At 47.4% G+C, this 22,841-nt stretch overlaps 7 protein-coding genes across 10 annotated transcripts; 4 read left to right on the top strand and 3 right to left on the bottom strand.

The window, feature by feature from the left end:
• Nucleotides 1-784: 784 nt before the first annotated feature.
• Nucleotides 785-7,857, bottom strand: LOC119546572 (transmembrane protein 94). 3 transcript variants are annotated; one of them, XM_037852968.1, is made up of 10 exons: nucleotides 7,583-7,857; nucleotides 6,890-7,523; nucleotides 6,117-6,831; nucleotides 5,894-6,056; nucleotides 5,162-5,258; nucleotides 3,173-3,959; nucleotides 1,842-2,998; nucleotides 1,619-1,778; nucleotides 1,313-1,559; nucleotides 785-1,250 (listed from the first exon to the last, which is right to left on the bottom strand). In XM_037852968.1, exons 1-10 carry the CDS (start codon nucleotides 7,729-7,731, stop codon nucleotides 1,178-1,180), a joined length of 4,182 nt encoding a protein of 1,393 aa, XP_037708896.1. In that variant the 5' UTR covers nucleotides 7,732-7,857; the 3' UTR covers nucleotides 785-1,177. The 3 variants fall into 3 exon arrangements, with proteins under 3 accessions (XP_037708896.1, XP_037708894.1, XP_037708893.1); XM_037852966.1 differs by having other exon boundaries at nucleotides 1,842-3,959; nucleotides 5,939-6,056; XM_037852965.1 differs by having other exon boundaries at nucleotides 1,842-3,959.
• Nucleotides 7,858-8,016: 159 nt separating this feature from the next.
• LOC119547277 (E3 ubiquitin-protein ligase RNF8-like) lies at nucleotides 8,017-9,643 on the bottom strand. Of its 2 annotated transcripts, XM_037854059.1 has the most exons (4): nucleotides 9,535-9,643; nucleotides 9,136-9,444; nucleotides 8,467-9,012; nucleotides 8,017-8,402 (listed from the first exon to the last, which is right to left on the bottom strand). In XM_037854059.1, exons 2-3 carry the CDS (start codon nucleotides 9,326-9,328, stop codon nucleotides 8,480-8,482), a joined length of 726 nt encoding a protein of 241 aa, XP_037709987.1. In that variant the 5' UTR covers nucleotides 9,329-9,444; nucleotides 9,535-9,643; the 3' UTR covers nucleotides 8,017-8,402; nucleotides 8,467-8,479. The 2 variants fall into 2 exon arrangements, with proteins under 2 accessions (XP_037709987.1, XP_037709986.1); XM_037854058.1 differs by having other exon boundaries at nucleotides 8,467-9,444.
• LOC119547278 (protein YIPF6) lies at nucleotides 9,616-10,779 on the top strand. Its single transcript, XM_037854061.1, has 5 exons — nucleotides 9,616-9,758; nucleotides 9,824-10,037; nucleotides 10,103-10,274; nucleotides 10,334-10,491; nucleotides 10,557-10,779. Exons 1-5 carry the CDS (start codon nucleotides 9,741-9,743, stop codon nucleotides 10,667-10,669), a joined length of 675 nt encoding a protein of 224 aa, XP_037709989.1. The 5' UTR covers nucleotides 9,616-9,740; the 3' UTR covers nucleotides 10,670-10,779.
• LOC119547276 (alpha,alpha-trehalose-phosphate synthase [UDP-forming]) lies at nucleotides 10,767-16,439 on the bottom strand. Its single transcript, XM_037854057.1, has 5 exons — nucleotides 15,895-16,439; nucleotides 12,808-13,348; nucleotides 11,856-12,748; nucleotides 11,169-11,790; nucleotides 10,767-11,099 (listed from the first exon to the last, which is right to left on the bottom strand). The coding sequence occupies exons 1-5, from the start codon at nucleotides 16,026-16,028 to the stop codon at nucleotides 10,860-10,862; spliced, it is 2,430 nt and encodes an 809-aa protein (XP_037709985.1). The 5' UTR covers nucleotides 16,029-16,439; the 3' UTR covers nucleotides 10,767-10,859.
• A 594-nt stretch (nucleotides 16,440-17,033) lies between these two features.
• LOC119547282 (probable DNA replication complex GINS protein PSF2) lies at nucleotides 17,034-18,565 on the top strand. The gene is made up of 2 exons (XM_037854065.1): nucleotides 17,034-18,037; nucleotides 18,096-18,565. The coding sequence occupies exons 1-2, from the start codon at nucleotides 17,793-17,795 to the stop codon at nucleotides 18,460-18,462; spliced, it is 612 nt and encodes a 203-aa protein (XP_037709993.1). The 5' UTR covers nucleotides 17,034-17,792; the 3' UTR covers nucleotides 18,463-18,565.
• A 158-nt stretch (nucleotides 18,566-18,723) lies between these two features.
• On the top strand, nucleotides 18,724-21,883 carry LOC119547279 (vacuolar protein sorting-associated protein 53 homolog). Its single transcript, XM_037854062.1, has 4 exons — nucleotides 18,724-18,898; nucleotides 18,951-19,457; nucleotides 19,514-20,688; nucleotides 20,757-21,883. The coding sequence occupies exons 1-4, from the start codon at nucleotides 18,803-18,805 to the stop codon at nucleotides 21,655-21,657; spliced, it is 2,679 nt and encodes an 892-aa protein (XP_037709990.1). The 5' UTR covers nucleotides 18,724-18,802; the 3' UTR covers nucleotides 21,658-21,883.
• Nucleotides 21,884-22,095: 212 nt separating this feature from the next.
• LOC119546286 (zinc finger protein 14-like) lies at nucleotides 22,096-22,791 on the top strand. Its single transcript, XM_037852466.1, has 2 exons — nucleotides 22,096-22,208; nucleotides 22,263-22,791. The coding sequence occupies exons 1-2, from the start codon at nucleotides 22,096-22,098 to the stop codon at nucleotides 22,789-22,791; spliced, it is 642 nt and encodes a 213-aa protein (XP_037708394.1).
• The last annotated feature ends 50 nt before the right edge of the window (nucleotides 22,792-22,841 follow it).

Raw genomic sequence — 22,841 nt, forward strand, 5'->3', positions numbered from 1 at the left:
GCTAATTATTTGTTACTCCACATTTCTGATGGCATCTTCCGTTATGTGCTCCCGGCTGCCTGGGATGTGTATATCTGGAGTATGGACTGTAACTACACTTCTAATCCATGGCCATACGATGGTCTTCTTATGTGGTTCGGAGCGTGTGGCTCCAATTTTGCAACCAATTAGGAACATTTTTGTATAGTCAAGACATGTGAGCTAAGTATGCTTATTGATGAGTCTATGATTCAAAAACGGGAACACGTTTACATATAAGAAAAATAAAAGTTTTTTGAAATACCACAGACCAGCCATTGTTATTATACCCATAAATACATATAAGATAATCATTTAATATAGTAACTTATTTTGAAAACCGCTTTTAAATAATTTATGAATACACTTTACACAATTTACTTTTAACACATGAATGAAAAATCCAAAGAATTTCGAACCGAGCACACATTACCGATTTTGGCGCCCTAAAGGTGTTAATTTCTAATACCTTTCCGATCTTCTTTAAACAAATTTCATGTGTAACCCAAATGAAACGATTTCTAGTACGAACTAAAGACAATAATATTTGTCAACTTCCTCGCCATGGATGTGGGTCAGTAACTGCGGCACTTGCTGCAACGTGCCTCTTCCGATTAGCACCTATTCAGGCGTGCTATATACTTATGTTTTCCCTCCTAGTTCACGGCTCAATTTTAAGGTATCCACAGATAACCAGTTCTGAGCATGCCACTTTCCCAACTGGACCATTCAAAATGATCGCAACTTTTACTTGTTTAAAAATGGATTTTCAGTTTTACCATACATACATATATTTCATACAATAATTGCAAGTCTTTTAAATGTTAGTACACAAAGTTATCTCTCATTGAAACAAGGAACTGGAAACAAACCGTTTTAGAAACAAGAATAACAAATGTGTTTCGTTACTCGATGGGGGTGTCACAAACTAAATAAAGCACGTGGAAGTACAAATGGGTAAAATAACGAGGCTGAACCTAAAGACAAGTCGAACAAATGCTGGCAGAAGCAGCCACGGTTATGAATACCCCAATGGTTAGTCTGAATCGTAAAAGTAATAAGAAGAAGCGTGTTGAGTGATGGTGTTATATACAGCCTTGGCACTAAGTAGATGTGTAACATTGGCGTCTTTTCGTTTGGTAAGTCTTAGCCGTGATTCTTAGAAGGGCGAGTTCATTCCCAATTTGGTGCCAAAGTCAAGACGCGCCCGACGTTGATAGCGCGCGTTGACCCTAAAAAAAGAGAAAAGTAAACAATTAATAGTTGTATGCCAAAGTAAGCAGTTACCACCCACTTGTTCTCCTGGAACTTGGCCAGCTCACTGACAATCATACTCAGCAAACTGCCGCCAAATAAGACCAACAAGGCCACCCACAGGATGGGTAGCTGTTCCCAGAAATCCTCCAGAATCAGTTGCACGGCGCAGATCACACCATGGAACAGGACCAACAACAAACAGGTAATAGCCCAGATACGATTGGTAAACGGATTGCGCTGCCAGAGCGCATGATCGCGATGTACAAATGTGAAAGAAATGAAAACTGAAAGGATTCAGATAAGGTTATAGGAAGATTGCCAAATGTACGCTAAGTTCCTTTACCAAAATGTAGTATTATGCCTAGTAAGGCAGAGCTTCGAGCAAAGTAAAGAAATTGATAAAAGTCCTGATCATCATCATCAATTTCTAACTCAGGTGCTTCTGTAGCTTCTGGAGCGGCGCTAAATTGAGGCTCAGATAAGAACATCCAGTGGGAAACGAGCTGTAACAAATATTGATTTGCACAATAATTCTGTTCTTCAAACTCTAAGATAACACATCTTACCATAGATACGACCAGAACGATAAACTTGCAGCCATAGCACCACATGACAAAGGCAAAAGCGCGCGTATCGTAGTCCGTCTGCTTCTTGCTGGTCGCCCGATTCATGATCTTGGGATCCACGTCAATGTGGGCAAGCGAGATGGCTATTAGCGGCACCGGCACGCACATTAGATAGATGCCGAGCAGCGGGGTGAGAAGTGGTGGCAGCGAGAGGCACGCGCACAGCACGTTCAGAATGGAGATGGAGCCAGCGCAGCAAGCCCAGTACTGGATGCAGTTCCACAGGCCCAGAGAGAAGCGACGTGACAGCTCAATTATGGCCACCAGCGAAAGCGGGTCGTCGCGGCAAACGGCAATGGAACAGGGCAGGGAGTTGAGCAGTCGGCTTAGATACAGCGGCGAAATGGTGTGAGCGGGCGACTGCATGGCGCATCCCTGAAGGCCGCCTTCCAGCAGCTCCTCATCATCATTGCCCTTGGATTTCCCAGACTGCCGCTGCCACATCAGTTTATTGTGCTGGATATTGGCTTCCGTGTAGGCGTCCACATCCTGGCACACCTGTGGATACAGTGGCTCTACGGCTATACTGCAATCGGCCTGCAGGAAAATGTCCGCATTGGCATTGCTGGCCGAGCTTCCCAAACAGACAACAATCTCGCCGTAGGACTGCATGATGTCCAGCATTTGGCGGGTGGCCTCCGCCGAGCAGTCGGTAAAAAGAGACACCTGCAAAGGCACGTTGTCAACCTGCTCCAAATGAGGTCTAATGTTTTCAATGCCTCTTGGCAGCTTCGCCCTGTTGGACATGTCAAAGTTGATAGGTGCACTCTGATCCGTGCTTTCGGTGAGCGTGCTTAACGAGCGGCAGTTTTCATCCATAGCGGAGTCCAGCGAATGGCGCTGCTTATGCTTGTTGGGATCGGGTTCCCCATCCAGTTCGGAATCTTCGGGTACATTTTTCTTTGGGGAACTATCTTGCGAGCTGTCCTTGCTGCTCTCGCCTTCCGGGGAATGGGGATCCTCACTGTTAAGCGCTGCATTCAATGGATTGCACTCATCCGGGTTGGAAATGGCACCGGGAGCTGAAGAACTAAGGGTTTTCGAGGACTCCAGATTGTTTGGCGGCCCCAAAAGGTAACTAATTTCTGGGCCGTCACCTACAATTTCAGTGGTTTTAGCTGCAGGTATGGATTCAGATTCGGATTCAGATGCAGTGGCAGGTGCGGGTGCGGGGGGCGATATGTACATGACTTTGGCACTGGGATGATGGTTGTTCTCATGGTCTGTTGTGGTGGTAGTGGCAGTGGTTGAGGTGGTAGCTTGGGGTTTACCAATATGTTCCGGCAACTCCTTGGCTTTGGCAGTGGCTCGATCCTTCTCGCTATCCGGCTCTGGTTCGCTTAGCAGCGAAATGTGGCAGTTCCAGCCGGACTCTAGACCCATTTTCTCAGAGAAGACACGCGAGCGCAGTTCGTTCTCTTTGCTAAAATGCACAAATCGGATGCAGGCCCGTTCCAGATGCTCGACCAACCGTACGATATCGTTTTGAGCCTGATACTGCATTGTCACCATGCCGATGAACACCTGGTGGCACTGCATCTCGAAGCAGCCCTCCACATCGTTGCACTCATCGTCCTTGCTCTCCGAGAATAACAATGAATCCGTGCTAATGCTGTGGCTCAACTTGACGTGGTGTCCGCCCTGAAAGTCGCAGTGGGTCTTATCCACGTGCTGCATGCGCAGCTTCGACTCCGGCGGTAGCTCCAGATACAGGCACTCACCGCCGCTCCGCTGGGGGCCACTCAGGGCTCCATGGATGCCATGCCTCAGTGGGCGATAGGCGAAGGCAGTACAGTAAGAGGTCAGAGCACTGCGCTGGTAAAAGTCCAAGGCCCGCTTGCGATCCTGAGGGGAAAGTGGACGCAGATCCATGCCATCCCAAAAGTCGTCGCAGCAGTCCAGGATGATATCGGCCGTTCCCTGTGTGAAGAGAGACAAATAGCCACCCGGGTTTTCGCGCATAACCACGGACAAGGAGTGCGGAAACGGAACCTTCACCTTGGTGGACAGCTGCAGCTGCCGGGCGAAACGAATGTCCCTTCGTACCACATCAGGTTGCTGTAAAGTAGAGCCAAATTTTAATAGTTATCATTAAATGCTGATCATTTGATGGTAGTGTTTATTATACCCGTTACTCGTAGAGTAAAAGGGTATACTAGATTCGTCGGAAAGTATGTAACAGGCAGAAGGAAGCGTTTCCGACCCCATAAAGTATATTTATTCTTGATCAGGATCACTAGCCGAGTCGATCTAGCCATGTCCGTCTGTCCGTCTGTCCGTCTGTCCGTCTGTCCGTCTGTCCGTATGAACGCTGAGATCTTGGAAACTATAAGAGCTACAATACTGGGATTAGGCATGCAGATTCCTGAGATTCCTGCGCAGCGCAAGTTTGTTTCAAAAGAGTGCCACGCCCACTCTAACGCCCACAAACCGCCCAAAACTGTGGCTCCTACAGTTTTGATGCTAGAACAAAAATTTTAACTGAAATGTATTGTTCTCATCAATACCTACCGACTGACCTAAAAAAAAGTTTGCCACGCCAACTTTAACGCCCACAAACCGCCCACAAACTTCAAAAAATCGTAAATATGAACGCGGATATCTCGGAAAATATCAAAGATAGAGAAACGAGATTTCAGATTTAGATTCCGTAGGCTTGAGCGCAGCGCAAGCTTATTACGCGAATATGCCACGCCCACTCCAACGCCCACAAACCGCCCAAGTCTGTGGCGCCCACAATTTTCATGGTAGATAAAAAATTTAAACTGAAATGTATTAATCTCGTCAATACCTATCGATTGATTTAAAAAAAAGTTTGCCACGCCCACTCTAACGCCCACAAACCGCCCAAGCCTGTGGCGCCCACAATTTTCGTGCTAGATAAAAAATTTTAACTTAAATGTATTGGTCTCGTCAATACCTATCGATTGATTTAAAAAAAACTTTGCCACGCCCACTTTAATGCCCACAACGCTTAAATCTGTCTACCGCCGGTAGGTGGCGCATTTGCTGCTTGCATATCTCCATATTCCTTTGGTCCCTTTAGCTGAGTAACGGGTATCTGATAGTCGAGGTACTCGACTATAGCGTTCTTCCTTGTTTTTATATTAGAATACAAAATTCCGGAATAAATAAAAAACTAAATTTTTGTAGTCTTCTATTTTTAATCCCCAGCTAATGGGAAATTCCGGAATTAAGTTTTGCATATAAAACCATAAAATAGGCACACTCCCCATAAATACCAAATTCCCGAGACTCACCAAATGGCGGTAGCTGGCCAGTTGACCCTCCAGCGCGAACCGATCCGTGGCATGGTCGGTGAATCCAATCTGCTTGGCCAGCTCGCAGAGGCAGCGTCTGTTAGTAGAGAACAACCGATTAGAACTGGTTCCCACTAACGCTGGATGCGACGGCGGTGCGTGAGCATGCAGGCAAGCGTGGCGGGCAGAGGTTGGCGGATGGGGCGGTGGCGGGAATGGGGCGACTATATTTAAGCGTTCTTGAATGTTTGTTACTTAAAATAGCAGGCCATTGGGGATGGGCGAGGAGGCGAAGGAGATCGATTTACGAGTACAAACAAATTAATAGAGGTAGAATAATAAGTACAAGGTTTATGTGTCGACATTGCAGTTAGTTCAAAGGCTCGAATGGAATATGGGAAATTATAGAGCAAAACGATTACGGAATAGCGAGTTACTGGAAATCAAAAATACTTTTTTCTTACGCTTTCAATTTTTTAAATCATTACCAATCGCTTGTGTTTGTTTTGTGGGGGGAATCGTCCAATTGGATTCAAAAATCAAAAATACCCAAAGCAAAGACTAATTTGATCGGGCTGGCTTTGGATGCAATGGTATACAATACCATTTTGGAGAAAATCATTAGACTATATAAGTAGTTGTTTTGTGGTCGAAGCAATCGACCCATATATATATATATATATGATTTGGTTAGACAGAAACTGACGATGAGTATGGCAATGAACTACGTACCCATGCAAAAAGCTTTTACTCGACTCAATGAGTGCATACGCATACCGATTAGTCACAGGCACCAGATCTTTGTCGAGCATGGCCACGGCGGTTACATGGCCGCAGAACTGTGCGTAGTGCTCGTGGGTGAGCGGTGAACAGGTGTTTAGCAGAATGGCGAGACCTAGATTAATTGGATTACGTTAAGAAGTTCATTAAACTTAATTTGATTCTCAGGTTTCACCCAGTGGCTTCAAGGACTTAATGTGCGCCTTCCATTCGTGGTCGTCAAATTCCAGTCGGAAGGGGCAGTGTTGGTCGTGCGTGAGGTCCAAGACTTCAGCCACTATCCCACGCTCCTTGTGATCCTCATCCACATCCGGCACGTCGTCACTCTCACTCGTTGACGACGACTGACTGCCTGCGCCATCCTCGCGTGATTCCTCGTCGGTGTTGTGCAGAAAAAATACCTTCTCGGCTGTGGGATTGGGCCACGATAGAATGCCCTTCTTGTCCACACAGCAGAGCGCCGAAATGGAGCCCAGCACCTGTACGAGATTCGCTGAGCGAGGCAGGAGTTCACTGTCTCCCCGCCAAAGCTGCATCCAGATGCGGAACACATTGGAACGAAGCATCGACACATTCTGATAGTCGTACGACGGCGTGTCCAGATCCTCCTCAAACGATTTGCTCGTACTCCTCTCCAGGGCGGCCTGTGGCGTTTTAAGGAAGCACTGCAATCGCGCAATGCCCCACAGATTCATGGATATCCACATAAGCGGAAAGATCAGCGGCAATAGCGGAATAATGGCCGCCGCTGGGGATTCGATGAGCACAAAGCGCCAGTTGTGCTTCTCGTCGGTGGGCAGGCCGTAACCGTTGAGGCGCAGTAGACCCGAGATGAGCGTGATAACCAGGGCACTAATGAAGCCCCACTGTTGTATGTATTTGGTGACCAGCTAACCGACGTAAACAGAGATAAGAACGGGTTCTAATTTCTTTCGAAGATCTTCTTACCAGATATCGCTGCTGATTGTAGATGGTGGGCGGTCGCTTCAGGGAGTTTTTGAGGCAAACGGTAAGATTGTCCAGGTAGGGTGTGCTCTCCAAACTGCAAACGAGATCGGGCAGTGGAGGACGAGCCACTGGCTTAACGGGAGGATCCCCATGGGGGGTTGCTCCATAGATTTCGTTGGCTGAAAATAATTTGTTCGTTTCCAGTTCGTGACAGGGACCGGGAGAAATGTGCCCCGGTCGCAGGACGATGTGATCTCCACGCACCAACAAGGCCCAGGGCAGGTTTACGATTTTCCCATCGCGATAGGTCCACTGTAGGGATACGCAGGGCGACATTGGATTGCTTAAGTGCGGATAGTTGGCCTGCTGCCAGTCGTCGCAGAAGTGCTGCTCCGCTAATTGTAGTTCCGCCAGCACATGTCGCGTCTTCCGGAAAATCTCTGTGCGACGCAGGTTGTTCTCCCGGACCACTACGAAGAGATCTAGCGATAAGATGGCCAGCAGGCACAGGGCGGGCCACAGCATTCCGGTGATGAGGAGTGCTCCACTGGCCAGCAGACTGGCACCAATGGAGAGCCAGCTCAGTGGGCTATCATAGCGCTTCACAAAAGCCGCCCGCAACTTTCGATAGGAGCTGTGGATATGGGGGATTGCCTATTATCAGTACATATCACCGGATATGCATTGACTCACCTCTCGGCGGCGTACAGCCGCTCGTGTTCCAGCAGCACCCGTTCAATCTCCTCATGCAGACGCCGCAGCGCCACCTTTGTGGTAAGACCGCGCTGCGAGTGCTCCGGACTCGTCCGCTTTTCCGGACTCTCCGCCCGCTTCGCTGCCATTTTCCTCGACGTGCTACTGCGGCTGCAGTTCAAGAATTCGCGTCCGCCTACAGCATAGTTTCCAAAATTTGCGTCTGTTTAGAATTGGGTTCGCCGATCAAGTGTTCGCGACAGTCGTCGGCGGAGAATACGGTCACTCCAGGATAGGGGTGGCTATTCTAGCGGGTTCCCAGTCACATCTGGCTTGTTTTTTTCTAGCTATTTTAAACTTAATTTAGCTGTGGGAAACTTTCAAAATCATTTAATATGACACAAAATTTCAATTATTGAAGAACTTGTTGATTGTTTTTGGAGTTTGTTTTTATTTCATTAGACGCACAGGTTGGTAACAAACGTTTTGAAACTGCATTTTAAACGCTCTGCAACAGATTTCAAAAAACAATTTGTAACATAAACAAACATTCTTAAAATATTTGTATGAAAACTACAGCTTAAATACAATGGAATTCAAAATAACACAAACTTAAAATCCAAATATTCTCGTTGTTCACGTTGTCCCAGCTTTGTATGTTCAATTAAAATTGTTCATATGTTTGTAAGAAAACAAAAATTATGCTTGCCTTGCATTTTTTAAGTAATAAAAGCTTCCGAAGAATACGAAATGTATACAAGGAAACAGTCATATATATTTCTTTCCTGAGTTTCATTTAGTGCGCTGATTGTTCGGTATTCTAAAAAAAAAATATACAAATTCTGGATAACCATTCTTAGATACACACCATTGTATATACATACATGCATATCCAAATTACTGGGTTTGGTTTGGTATAACGTGACGACCGAAGATAAAGCGAATATGTTGGACATTCGCTGCCTGTCGGCAAATCGGGCAGCTCTCACTTCGCATTAGATAATTTCGAATGCACGAGTTGCCGAATAGATGGCCACATGCCAGAGAGACGACCCGATGGTCTCCATCCGCGTCCCAGGTCACCCAGCATATGGAGCATGTGATGCTGTCCTCGTTGTTCTCCACCAGACTCTGCCTCTGTGCCTCCATTTGTTGAAGATGCACTTGCTCCTGCCCTTCGAGATCCACGAGCAATTGGCGGCGCAATGCCTCCTTTTGGCATATTTCATGCTGCGACTCCGATATGATGACCTGCATAGAACGGATCTGCTGATCCTGTTTAGCCACCATACCTTTGTAGTCGGACTCCTGCTCCTCCAATTTCAATATCATCCCATCACGTTCAATCGTGAGTTGATCCTTTTGCAATGTAACGAAATGAAGTTCATGAGTCAACTGTTCAACTTTCCTCCTTAGTTCCAGGTCCCGATCTATCAACAAGTGGATTTTATTCTCAGTTTCCTCCAGTTTGGCTTTCAGAGTTTGAAATTCGTCGTCTAACTTGTTAGTACTACGGTGCTCCAGGCTGGAACAAGCATCCCCTAGCATCTCACCTAGTTCATCCAACTTCAGTTTAAGTTTTTCCTTCAGGGAATTGACAGAAATCAGCTGCATTTGCAAAGCCGTAGCACCCACGTCGCTTTCCAGGCACAAATGATTGTTCCACTGCAGTAGCCATTCTACTTGTTCCGCAGCATAGGCGTCCTCAGAATCGAAAGAATTCTTGTGAATCAAATCAGTATCCATGGCCCTCAGGTAGTTTATCAGTAGTAATCTTTTTGAGGAATTTGATTTTCTGGGAATCCCTTGAATTGATTTCCAGTTAACGTCGACTAAGTATTTGGAAAATATGCACAGTAACCCTAAAAACCAAAAAGAATGTATTACTTATCATTGTTCTTGTCTATTTAATATTAGTTTGACTAATAATTTCTTATCTATTAAATACGAACTTTACAAGCTTTTTACAATCCCAGACCACCGTCAAAATGAAAGTGAACGTCAACTGCAGTTCTGGCGGCTTAGGTTGTTATCGATAACCGATATAATTGGCGGGGTAATAAGTGGGCCTCAACTTAAGGTCACACTATTAGCTGGCTTATTTTTTTTGTCGATGTAAACGTTTATAATATTAAGCAGATAACACATAAAGCAGCCAATGGATTCCAAACTAGATGTAAGTACTACTACTAAGTAATATATAAAAATACATTTTCTTGAATATATTTCACGTCTTCCTAGATGTTTGAGGACGTGAACACGTCGCCTTCCCTGGAGGGCGACATGTCGATTCCTGGCAAGAGAACCACAACTGCTACGTCTGCGAGTGGAGTGCCTGACTACAACACCCTGGACGAGCCCATCCGGGAGACAGTGCTGCGGGACATCCGGGCCGTTGGCGTCAAGTTCTACCATGTCCTGTATCCCAAGGAAAAGTCCAGTCTACTCCGTGATTGTGCGTCATCATCTGTGCTTATGCTTTCGTGGGCAGTTTACTAATGTGTTTACCTACTTTTTCAGGGGATCTGTGGGGTCCACTGGTGCTGTGCACCTTCATGGCCACAATTCTGCAGGGCTCCTCCTCCGCCGACAGCATGTCCGACAACGGACCCGAGTTCGCCCAGGTCTTCGTCATCGTCTGGATAGGAGCGGCCATAGTCACACTTAACTCCAAGCTGCTGGGCGGCAATATGTGAGAAAGTCCCTAAACTTGAACCATAGGTTGATTGTAATGTACCCAATCTCCTCCAGCTCATTCTTCCAATCCGTCTGCGTGCTGGGCTACTGTCTTACGCCGGTGGCCATCTCGCTGATTGTGTGCCGAGTAATCCTGCTGGCCGCCCAGACGCGCCTTCTCTTCTTTCTGCGCTTTGTGACCACCACCATGGGCTTTGCCTGGGCCACCTACGGTATGATTATACATAAATCCATTTCAAATGTTTGAAGAGTTTAGTAATGGTTATATTCCCTTTAGCTTCCTTTGTTTTCCTGGGTCAAAGCCAGCCGCCTCATCGCAAACCACTGGCTGTCTACCCCATCTTTCTGTTCTTCTTCATCATCTCGTGGCTCGTACTGTCCCACAATTAGTGCAATTCGTGACGCTTTGCTTAGTGATTAGTTTGTAAAGAAAACAGTGCACGTTCCATAGCGTAACCAAAAACAAAAATCCGAAATCAATTGTACATTTCTTTAAGCTACGATTCCGTTTTCTTTATTCTTAAAATCTTACAAGTTATCTGAGTTACGAGGTTGCCTATGCAAGCACGGAAATGGGGGCTCACACCTCCAGGTTGTTCGCCGAGGAGGCCACCTCCAGGGACATCTGCATCTGGACACCGTCACCCTTGGTGGGCCTGTAGGTCAGCGAGTTGGCGCGCGCCTTGCGTCCCATGAAATGCCGTTCCACCCATTTCAGCAGCGTGTACACAGAGTCAGTGGATGGCAGTCGGTGATCCGCAGCGGTCTTCACGATGTCCGACGATGTCACACGGAATGTTCGCGCCATTCCCTTGAGAGCCTGTTCAGGAAATTGAGTCAAAAATGAAATACCTGCCAGCTGAAAGGATTCCTTTTATAGATCACATACCACCATGGCATCTTCGTCTGTAAGATCGTCGCCCACATAGATAATCTTGATGCGCTCGTTCCAGTCCACGCCGAAGGATGTGCGCAGGATGTAGATCGAGGCACGACCCTTGTTCCACTGCACCGGCGGACGAGCCTCCAGAGCGCAATGCGCCTCCGTGGCCTTGAAGCCATACTTCTCAATCAAGGAGCGCGCCTTGTCCACCATCGCTCCCCTCAGGTGGTTGGGCGTCTCGCGGTAGTGGAACGTCAGGAGGGCCCCCTTGTTCTCCACCCAGGCGCCGTCGCGACAAACAGAATCCTGCAGAGCCTTCAGCAGATCACTGACCTTCTTTTCGTACTCCATGGGCATGGGGTGTACGAACTTGCTGCCATCCGGATGAAGGATTTCCAGACCGTGATTGCCCGCATAGGTGATGCCCTCGATGCCAACCATTTTCTTCACATTGTCCACGTTTCGACCCGAGATGACGGCCACATAGACGTCCGAGTGGTTGGACAGTTTGTACAGCACATTCTTGATCTCCGGCGAGAGCGTGGCCAAATCTGGATGGGGGGCAATGGGAGCCAGAGTACCGTCGTAGTCCAGCAGCAGAGCCAGCTTGTGGTTATAGCCGATGTATCTGTTGGATATAAGAACAGAATACTTACGGATTGCCCTTTGTTTTCAATCTATTTATCTACTCACTTCAGTAAGTAGTCATCGAAGTCGTCCACGGACACTGGCTGCATAATGGTGGTGCCCACATCGTCCATCTCCAGAGCGCCCACCGCCTTCAGGAAGCAACGCATCCAGTGGCTCACATCGCACTCGGCCTCCCGCCGGCGAAGACGAGCCATCCGGAGCACGCGCTCATCCTCGGGCATGGTCAGCGCCCGGTGGATTACCTCGGCGGCCTCGTTTACCTCGTACGGGTTGCAGAGCAGAGCCTCGTGCATCATCTCGCCGGCTCCTGCGAACGGTGAGATAACCAGCACGCCGGGCACCTCATTTATCTGGCAGGCCACGAACTCCTTGGCCACCAGATTCATGCCATCCCGAAGCGGAGTGACCAGGCAAACGGCCGCATCCCTGTACAAGGCTGCCAACTCGTCCTGGCTGACGTAGTCGTAGATGTAGCGGATCGGTGCCCAGTTGGCGGTGGTAAAACGACCGTTGATGCGGCCCACCAGCTGGTCCACCTCCTCCTTCAGCTCACGGTACTCCTTGACATCCGTTCGCGACGGCACCGAGATCTGCAGCAGGCTCACCTTCTCCTTGTGCTGCGGATACTTCAGCAGCAGTGCCTCGAAGGCCATCAGGCGATGGACGAGGCCCTTGGTGTAGTCGAGTCGATCTACTCCCAGGATGATCTGCATCTTGGATGTCTTCAGCACCTTGGGTGCGGTGGTGGCCAGGTTGACGAAACGCTCGTAGGGAATGCCAATTGGGAGTGGTCGAACACGCACAGTGCGACCGCCATGTTCCACGAGGAGATTGTTTCTGTCCACGCGGCAGCCGAGATTCCGTTGGCAGCAGTCTACGAAGTTCAGGCAGTAGTCCTGGATATGGAAGCCCACCAGGTCGCAGCCCAACATGCCCTTAGAACGAGAGGAAAAGGGAGTTATTGGAGGACCACGCAGTAGGAAACCATGCTCACCTGCAGGAGCTCATCGGACCAGGGCAGCAGGCGGAAGATGTCCCACGGCGGGAAGGGGATGTGCAGGAAGAAGGCCAGCCGACAGGGCAGGTTCTTCTCCTCGGCGTGCTCGCGCACCCAATTGGCGGCCAACATGAGATGGTAGTCGTGGATCCACACAATCGGAGGGCTCTTCTCGCTGCCCTGGTTCTTGGCCAGGCACTTCTCCAGCGCCTCGATGGTTCGCACGGCAAAGTGCTTGTTCACAGTCACATAGTCGTGCCAGTGCTCTCCTCCAAAGTTGGCTCGACCAGGCATCGAGTGGAACAGCGGCCAGAAGATCTTGTTGCAGCATCCATTGTAGTAGCTATCGAAGATCTTGGAGTCGATGTTGACGGACACCACCTGCTCGGACTTGAGGCCAGCAGTGGGCGTCTGATCATTGGGATTGGACTCGGGAATGGCCTCGTTGGGATCCTTCAGATGGATTCCCGACCAGCCCACCCAGAGGCCGCTGCCCTTGATCACCACCGGACACACTGCGGTCACCAGACCTCCAGCGCTGAAATATAGAAGAAAAAAAGGCTTTTAGCATAGGCCATACCTTTGGTATAACTATGGAGATCATTTAAAAATGTGGTTCCTTAAGATCTCTCATAACTTGATTTTAACTGAATATTTTCAAATTTTAAATATTACTAATTAGTTTTTAAAAGATTTTAGCAAAGGTTAGTAGTAGTAGTAGTAGTAGTAGCAAAGGTCTGTAGTTTTCTTTAGGCCTTTAATTCATTTAAAGATACAATTTTTGACCTAACTTCCCCTTTAACTTTACTTTTATCGTATATTTGGGAAATTTGTTTGAAATTTCTTAATTCTTAAAATTTCTAAATTATTATAAAACTGCTATAAATGTGGCCCTATAACTAGAACCTCAATCCCCACCATTTGATGGAAAAGAAAGACACTGTGATGTAAACGTGCTGTTCTCTTCCAACGATTGAAAGACGTAATCAGGTGTCCCGGACAGAATGGGCGAGTGTGTGTGTTGGTGAGGACCCAGCCCATTTTGTGCAGAGTGCATGACACCCGGGAACCTGATAAGCAGTCGCCCATTAAGCCAGCGATTGTAAACAAGCTCTGGACCCAGCTCAGCTCCGGTCCATCTCGTCCCGTCCGGAGACAATCTGGAGCAGCGGAATGGGAGGCCCAAAAGAAACTCGTTCCTGGCATAGGTCGGAAGCGCAGCTCCATCACCAAGCAATTTCATTCACGTGACTCCACATTTCAGTGTCAGGTTCAGGCTCTACTGGGCGACCACAGCCTCGTTATAACGCCTCCAGTATTGACCCTTTTGCCAGACACTCGAAAGGGTCAAAAACGCGTTACGAACCTCGCTGATAAGGCCCGCCATTATTATTGAATTTGTTTTCTAACTCAAAGCCCAGACTTCGGTTGGTCCAACACATCTCGACTCGATTCGATTCGATTCGCCTCCCTACCCACCTCCCCTTCCTGTATGTTTTGCACTGATAAGATTGAAAGCCTAGCGGAGATCAAGATGAACCGAAATGTAGGTATGTCACATAGTTGGATCGGTATTGGGATGGGGGACTGGGTGGCGGCTGTCGGGCGGCTTATCTTCAATGCAAATTGTGGGCCCGAGGATCGAACTGGGTTACTTGGGGATTTTCGGGAGTGCGAAGAACATGGAAATTGGCCCTGTTCGAGCTTTGGGTCCCCAAAACCAGAGAGAGTTGATAAGCGTGCTTACGAAACCATCGGAAATTTCGTATTATTTGATCTCATGACTGTTCAAAACTTTCCTTTGTTTAAATTTGACTTATTTTTCTATTAGCATAGCCCTATTTCCGGACTAAACTGTGCACTTAGGTTGATTAATGAAATGTGGCTCTGTGTTTGTATTAGATCATTATAAATAAAGGATCTTCACCTAATTAATGAAATGTGGCTCTGTGTTTGTATTAGATCATTATAAATAAAGGATCTTCACCTAATTTTTATACCCGTTACTCGTAGAGTAAAAGGGTATACTAGATTCGTCGGAAAGTATGTAACAGGCAGAAGGAAGCGTTTCCGACCCCATAAAGTATATATATTCTTGATCAGGATCACTAGCCGAGTCGATCTAGCCATGTCCGTCTGTCCGTCTGTCCGTCTGTCCGTCTGTCCGTCTGTCCGTCTGTCTGTCCGGATGAACGCTGAGATCTTGGAAACTATGAGAGCTAGGCTATTGAGATTTGGCGTGCAGATTCCTGAGCTTCTTACGCAGCGCAAGTTTGTTTCAGTAGAGTGCCACGCCCACTTTTACGCCCACAAACCGCCCAAAACTGTTGCTCCTACAGTTTTGATGCTAGAATAAAAATTTTAACTGAAATGTATTGTTCTCATCAATACCTATCGATTGACTTAAAAAAAAGTTTGCCACGCCCACTTTATCGCCCACAAACCGCCCCCAAACTTCAAAAAATCGTAAATATGAACGTGGATATCTCGGAAACTATCAAAGATATAGAATCAGGATTTCAGATTTAGATTCCGAACCTTTGTACGCAGCGCAATTTTGATACGCGAGTATGCCACGCCCACTCTAACGCCCACAAACCGCCCAAGCCTGTGGCGCCCACAATTTTCATGCTAGATATAAAATTTTAACTGAACTGTATCGGTCTCGTCAATACCTATCGATTGACCAAAAAAAAATTTTCCACGCCCACCCTAACGCCCATAACGCTTAAATATGTCTACCGCCGGTAGGTGGCGCATTTCAGTCTTGCTTTGCTGCTTGCTTATTTCCATTTCCCTTTGGTCCCTTTAGCTGAGTAACGGGTATCTGATAGTCGAGGCACTCGACTATAGCGTTCTTTCTTGTTTAAAAACGATTTTACATTTTCGATATACTTTCGAACCAGTTTGACTATATAATGGATCTGTTTAGTTCGTTCTAAAATACTGTTGGGTTTTTACTTTAAGCAATCGTTTTAATTTGTACTTTATAATTTTATTACATAAGCCACAAACACTCTTTAAAATTTTATAGCATACACTTTTTAAATCAGCACTTTATAATATTATTATTATCCAACTCACCTGGCCCTGCGTTCCAGCTCATCGGTTTTCGCATTCCGGATGAGCACAAATGGCAATCGATTGGATACCACGATGAGACTCGCCTTGGTGGAGGGCTCCCCGGCATTGGTAACGATGATCTCCGTGTCGGGCATTGTGATCTTTGGTAATTCGGCTATGGAGAACTTGTACGAATCTTCTCTTGCAATCAAATATTAGCACATAATTTTTGGCCAGAACCGATGCGAATAGTCGCGGATGTGGATTTTGGACAACCGTCTGCTTTGAAACCAGGCTTATCAATGGTTCTTTCGAGGAGAGAGCGACCGTTTGCTAAATCCAATTCTATGTGCGGTGATCGAAGATTGAAGATTGCAGAGCAACTGTCCCAACCCAAGCCTCTGACTGTCTTCTTATCGATGCTTCTCCCAAATGCAATTCTACGTGGAAATGGAAATCGGTTTTCCTGGCTGCGGTTTTGAGTTTTGCGGGTTTGTGGGTTTGTTGGTCTGTTGGTCGCGAGAGCCAGCAGCTCCGTACCCTGCCGAAAATAGACGAGCACTAAGCCAACTAGCCGCTCAAGTCGCACTTTTCTGCTAAAAATGAATGCCTCCCAGACAATCCCCTGCCCCTTCCCCATCTTGGGTTCCACAGTCCACTCTCCGGCTTATCAGAAAATCGTCCAGCTTTTGCTGCTTCTCCGGCTGATTACGTTTTTCCAACGACGGATGTGTGAGTAGCGAAACCTGACGGAGGAGAATTTCTGTCCGATTCTCCGTTGGTTGCTCCTGTCCTGGCTTGTCAACTGACCAACTGGACATTGTCATCCTTGGCAAGGGGTTGGGGTGGCCATGGTCATCTGATCTGATTTGATCTTTGGGAGCCACAGTTTACACATCGCAGCTAGTTTTCTAGAATTAACTGGCCGCGCCTGGTATATTATCAGCTCGGGAACATTTCACGGCAACGGCGGCCAGAGCCTCCTCCCCCCAAACATCACCCATACCCATTCTCATCCCCACCCCACCTCAACGATGTTGTCTCTCAAAGCGATAAGTCAACAAATGGATGCTGTTGTTTACGCTCCGGGTTCTGCCTTATAAAGAACATCCGAATGGTACACAGATGATTTCTATTTTCGTTTCTCTATCGAAGTTGTCTGCAAACTAGACTGCATTTGAAATCTCCTAAGATTTCTGCAAATCTAACCTTGTGGTGACCGTTGTATCCATATCTATATCCCAGAGGGGTTCATTACCGGGCGAATAGTTTTATTTAGTATTTACTTAGAGCCAGGAAAGATAAGTATAAGACTGATAGGAGAGTTGCAAACGCTATCTAGTGCATTTTAGTATCGGATTTACATCGGAGTGGTGCAAGGGATTACGCCTGGCCAGCTAATATATATATTATAAAATGGAAAACTTGGCTGAACTTGAACGCTTGATCATGTTTGGCATTCATGGGCTTATCACGATGCCCGGCTGGCGTTTTACGTGATTCTTGATAGTTGTCGCTGCTTTAGCCGGAATCTGCAATAACAGTTTCGCCTCGGGAGCACAAATTAGTCAGCTCCGCTGATCCATAAGTTGCACCGGTGCAGCAATGCGATGCGATCCGATCTGGTGATAGTGAGATAACCTGGCCGAAGGTCGCTGTATTACGGTTGGAATATTTATAGTTGCGGGATGTGGCTATTAAGCCGCAGACGTCTATAGTTTGACGTGATTAAACTGACGCAGGAGAAAATGTTTCGTGATGCAAGCAGATTGTTTGGAAAAATAAAACAGTTTTTAACGGTCGATAGGCCGGCAAGGCTAACTGGCGATAGCTAAAGATCGATATTAGGCCGGTGTCACCTCTATCCCTTAGTGTGACCGTATATTCCCGCAATTGTTTACTATTTGTTTATAGTCATTATGGATCCTTCAATTATTGAGTTTTTTGGTGAAAAGTGCATGATCAGCATTATACCGAACTTCTCCAACGAACCCCTGCATCTTATATACGGATCTGTGGGTCCCTTCCGGGCGGGTTTTCCCGTCTTTGTGCCCCTGTGGATGGCCACGCATCTGCGCAAGCAACAGAAGTGCCGGATTGTGCCGCCAGAATGGATGGATATGGATATATTGGAGGAAATCAAGGAGGAAGAGAACCGATCCAAGTATGTATGCTTAGGGATTGCCCTGCGTGAGCACATTTTAACTTCCTGTCCCCTGTAGATTCTTCACCAAGATGCCCTGCGAGCATTACATGGTCGTGGCCCAGTTGGTCATGAGCACGGCGCCGGATGATGTTCCGCGTTGCGAGGAGCTGCGCACTGTGATCAAGGACATCTTCGACATACGCGAGTCCAAGCTGCGCACCTCGATAGATGCCTTTATCAAGGGAGAGGGCACCTACGCAAAGCTGGACAACCTGACGCTGCTGGAGATCCACAGTGTGCGGCCCATCCTACCCTATTCCCTGGATCACATAGCTCGATACCAGCGCACGGCCACCGCCTCCCAGAGGGACACCTCCATGCTGAGTGCCTCGATGGCGGGATCCAGTTCGGGGCCCAATAGCAACTCTCTGTTTTCCCAGTGATTGTGTCATTGTAGAGCTAGTTCGAGTAAATAGAGATAGTGTTAAGCAAATTATTGGTGGCTTTTGTTTTCTCGTAGAAATAAAACCATTTCAACTTCTTAAATTATGTATCCAAACTTACGGAAATGTTCAAACTATTAAACTAAGATTAAAGAGAATTTGATAAGGCAATTTGAATTTCGATAACTTTCAATATCGATATGCAGTTATCTAACAGGACTGCGCTTAGCAGAACAATAACAGTTTCTGCTATCAGTTAATTGCACTCCATCCCTGGTTGTTCCACGAAAGAAAAATAACAACTTATTATATTAAAATAAATTAATAAAAATTATTAGCGATGAGCGAGGCTGCGGTTGGTGTAGAGGCGGAGGAGCGTATGGTGGCCAATAACAAGATTCACTTCACCAAGGAAGTGAAACAGGTCATCGACAAGGTGAGTCAGTGCAACATATGTAAAACAAACCCATTAAAAATTCCCCTAAAAGGTCCTCAAAACGGAGGATCCCATGGATGCGCCGGACTTCAACACCGTGGACTACATCAACCAGCTGTTCCCCAACGAGCAGTCGCTGGCGGGGATCGACGAGACCATCCAGAAGATGCAGTGCGAGGTGTCGCTGATTGACGACAACATCCGATCCGTGGTTCGTGGCCAGACGAACACTGGCCAAGATGGCCAGCTGGCACTGTGCGAGGCCCAGAAGGTTATCAGCTCCCTCTTTAGCCACATCATCGACGTGAAGACTCGGGCGGAACGCACCGAGGAGATGGTCAAGGAGATAACCCGGGATATCAAGCAGCTGGACTGCGCCAAGCGCAATCTCACCGCTGCAATCACCACCTTGAATCACCTGCACATGCTGGTGGGCGGAATCGAAAGCCTGAACAAGCTGATCGAGCGGCGATCCTATGGCGAAATCCTCAATCCCCTGCAGGCCATCACCGAGGTTAACCAGCACTTTCAGCAGTTCTCCGACATTGAGGAAATCAAGGTAGCTCCATGTTGTAAACCAAAATCTATTCCTAAAATAACTGCATTTAATTTCAGAATCTCTCGCAAAGTGTGGACAAAATCCAGGTAACACTGGCGCAGCAAATCACCGAGGATTTCAAGGAGGCGTTTGCCGCCAAGCCTTCGGCACAAAACCAACACCGTTTGGGACTCAATCAACTGGCCGATGCCTGCAAGGTGATGTCCGTGTTGGATCCCAAAGTGAAGAAGGAACTGCTCAAGTGGTTCATTGCCCAACAGCTGGAGGAGTACACGCACCTGTTCCACGAGAATCAGGATATTGCCTGGCTGGACAAGATCGACAAGCGTTATGCCTGGCTTAAGCGGCATCTGCTGGACTTTGAGGACAAGTATGGCCCGGTTTTTCCGCTAGACTGGGAAGTCTCCGAGCGCATTACAGTGGAGTTTTGCCGGCAGACACGTGAGCAGTTGGCACAGATTATGTCCAAGCGCACCAACGAGATCGATGTGAGACTACTGTTGTTCGCCATCAACAAGACGCAGGCATTCGAACAGCTCCTCTCGAAACGCTTCACGGGAGTCACGCTGGGAGCTAAGCCAACGGAGCAAGCAAGGGTGCTCACTGAGCCGTCGGCGACGGACGCTCTTGTGGGCGCGACCGTCTTCCACGATCAAATCGGGCAATGCTTCAAGCCGCACTTGGACATCTACATACGAAGCATCGACCGGAATCTCTCGGAGCTAATGGAGAAATTCGTAGAGATGTCTCGGGAACCGTACAAGTTTGCCGAGGCCAAGACCACCGTGTATCCCAGCTCCGGAGATCTTTTCGTCTTCTACAAGAAGTGCATGGTGCAGTGCAACCAACTGAGCAACGAGCAGCCCATGTATGACCTCGCCCTGGTGTTCAAGAAATATTTGCGGGAGTACGCCTCCAAAGTGCTCGAGGGCAGTACACCAAAGCTGGTACCAGCCACCACAGGGAGCTCCATCGGCAAGAGCGTCTCGTTGTTGACGCGAGACATGCAGAATTTGTCTACTGCCGCTGGTCAGGTGTTCCACAACTTTCTCAAGGAGGGAGACACGCAGCGATTTTCAAGGGATGACCTCGTGCGCATCTGCTGTGTTTTGACCACCGGTGAGTACTGTCTGGAGACTGTTCAACAACTGGAGGATAAACTGAAGGAAAAGGTGACATCTGCCTATGTAAGCAAGATTGATATGAGCGAGGAGAAGGACGTTTTTCATCGGTGAGTTAAGCACTGTTCATTATAATTGAGTCTATGCTTAATAACATTTCATTCTCCTACTCTGACAGCATTATATCCAACTGTATACAGCTTCTGGTCCAAGATCTGGAGGCTGGCTGCGAAGCTTCGCTTCAGGCGATGGCCAAGGTGCAGTGGCAGCACATCAACAATGTGGGCGACCAGAGTGCCTTCATCAGCAGTCTCTGCGGCAACTTCAAGCAGACAGTGCCCACCATTAGGGACACACTGGCCAGTTCGCGCAAGTACTTCACGCAGTTCTGTCACCGCTTCGTGGCCGCCTTTATACCGAAGTTCATCAACGTGCTGTACCGCTGCAAGCTAACCCTTTCGGATGGATCCAATAATGTGCTGGGCTGCGAGCAGCTCCTGCTGGACACCCATTCACTGAAGACGGCTCTTCTGGAACTGCCTTCGGTGGGATCCAGTGTAAATCGCAAGGCTCCCACCAGCTACACTAAAGTAGTGGTCAAGGACATGACACGGGCCGAGATGATCATCAAGGTGGTGATGACGCCAGTCCAACCGCCAGCGCACTTCACCCAGCAAGTACTTAAACTGCTGCCCGACATCACCATTGCGGAGTACCAAAAGATTCTGGACATGAAGGCCGTCAAGCGGGTAGATCAGCTGCAACTGATTGACCTTTTCAAGCACACGGCGTCGGCAGCGGCTGTTAGTGGCTTAATAGAGGCAACTGTTGGAGACGAAGACACCCAAGGTACAGAAACGGCAGCCACAACCGCCGGAACCACTGACGATGCCGAACCCTCGACAGGAGCAACTGATTCCAGTACGACCACGGCAACAACGGCGTCTTCTTCCACACCCAAGCGTGCCTTTATCTTTAGCGTGGGCAGCTTCACCGGAAGCGCGGACAAGAACGCCGATGGCAGCTCGCAGACGGGCATCCGCAAACTAGAGAGCCTATTGAAGAAGCGCTTCCCCTAGGCGATATATATCTATCTATGCTGAGAAATCATTCCATTGAACTTGCTTTAGTTTGACAATATTGTTTAATGCTTATTTGCTTAATTTATTGAGCCTATTCGGTTTAAATGGTGTAATTAGGTTTGTAGTGACAAATGACACATTAGTTCTGTAGTTTTGTATTATTTGCAATCCATCCACGTATTTAAAACATATTAATTAAATATTAGCCCCTGTGTTTAACAAACCCGAATAACTTTATTGACTTGCATTGTAAAAAAAATTTTTAAAATTCGCGGGAAAAAGTATCAAGACAAAAATCGATATTTAGATAGCAACAGGTCACAAGGTGGCTAGTGCACTTGCTTAATCAAGTGTCTTGGCAATTGTAAACAAACAAAACACAGGTGAGAACTTATTTATAGTTTGATTACTTTCTATAACTTCCATTTTAGCGGCATGGAACTCCACCAGTTATATGCCAAAACTGAGGATGAGGTCGTCGAGGAGGATATTTCAGAAAAAGAAGTATCAGACTGTGAAATAAAGCAAGAGATCACTGAGGAATATCGGTTACAAGAAACAGTCTACTAAATTACAAACTGTCGCTGTGGAAAATCAAATAGTGACGAGGAAACCGTGACCGAAGGAAGATATGAAGATTTTCAGATGACGAACGAACGAATTGAAGACGACTTACTCGATGTTAAAGACTCGTTAAGCGTTGTGGATACGAAGATTCAGAACCAAGACGATTACGTGGAAAAGGAGGTGGATATCTGTGAAGAAGAAAGTAATAAGCCGTTAAAGTGTCCCCACTGCCCGCAGAGATTCAGAATGGAATCTGCTCTTCATTTGCACATTCACTCTCAAACGGGGGGACTACCTTATAAGTGCCTATATTGTCCCAAGTCTTTCTTGCGGGGAACCCACTATCAAGCTCACAACCGAACTCACGCTAGGGAAAGAGCTAGCAAGTGCTCCCTCTGCAAAAAGTCCTTTCCCTATGCATCCGCTTTACGGCGGCACATCTTGATTCACAATCGAGAAGCACCGATGAAATGTGATCACTGCCCAAAGACTTTTCTGCGTAAGAACCTTCTTCGTTCACATATTCGAAAATACACGAAAAAGCTACCGCATCCGTGTTCCTAATGCTCGAAGTCCTTTCCTTGTGCATCAGTTCTTAGGCGGCATGTCCCATT

Source organism: Drosophila subpulchrella, chromosome 2L, assembly GCF_014743375.2.
Source record: "Drosophila subpulchrella strain 33 F10 #4 breed RU33 chromosome 2L, RU_Dsub_v1.1 Primary Assembly, whole genome shotgun sequence".
NCBI classification, from domain to species: Eukaryota; Metazoa; Arthropoda; class Insecta; order Diptera; family Drosophilidae; genus Drosophila; species Drosophila subpulchrella.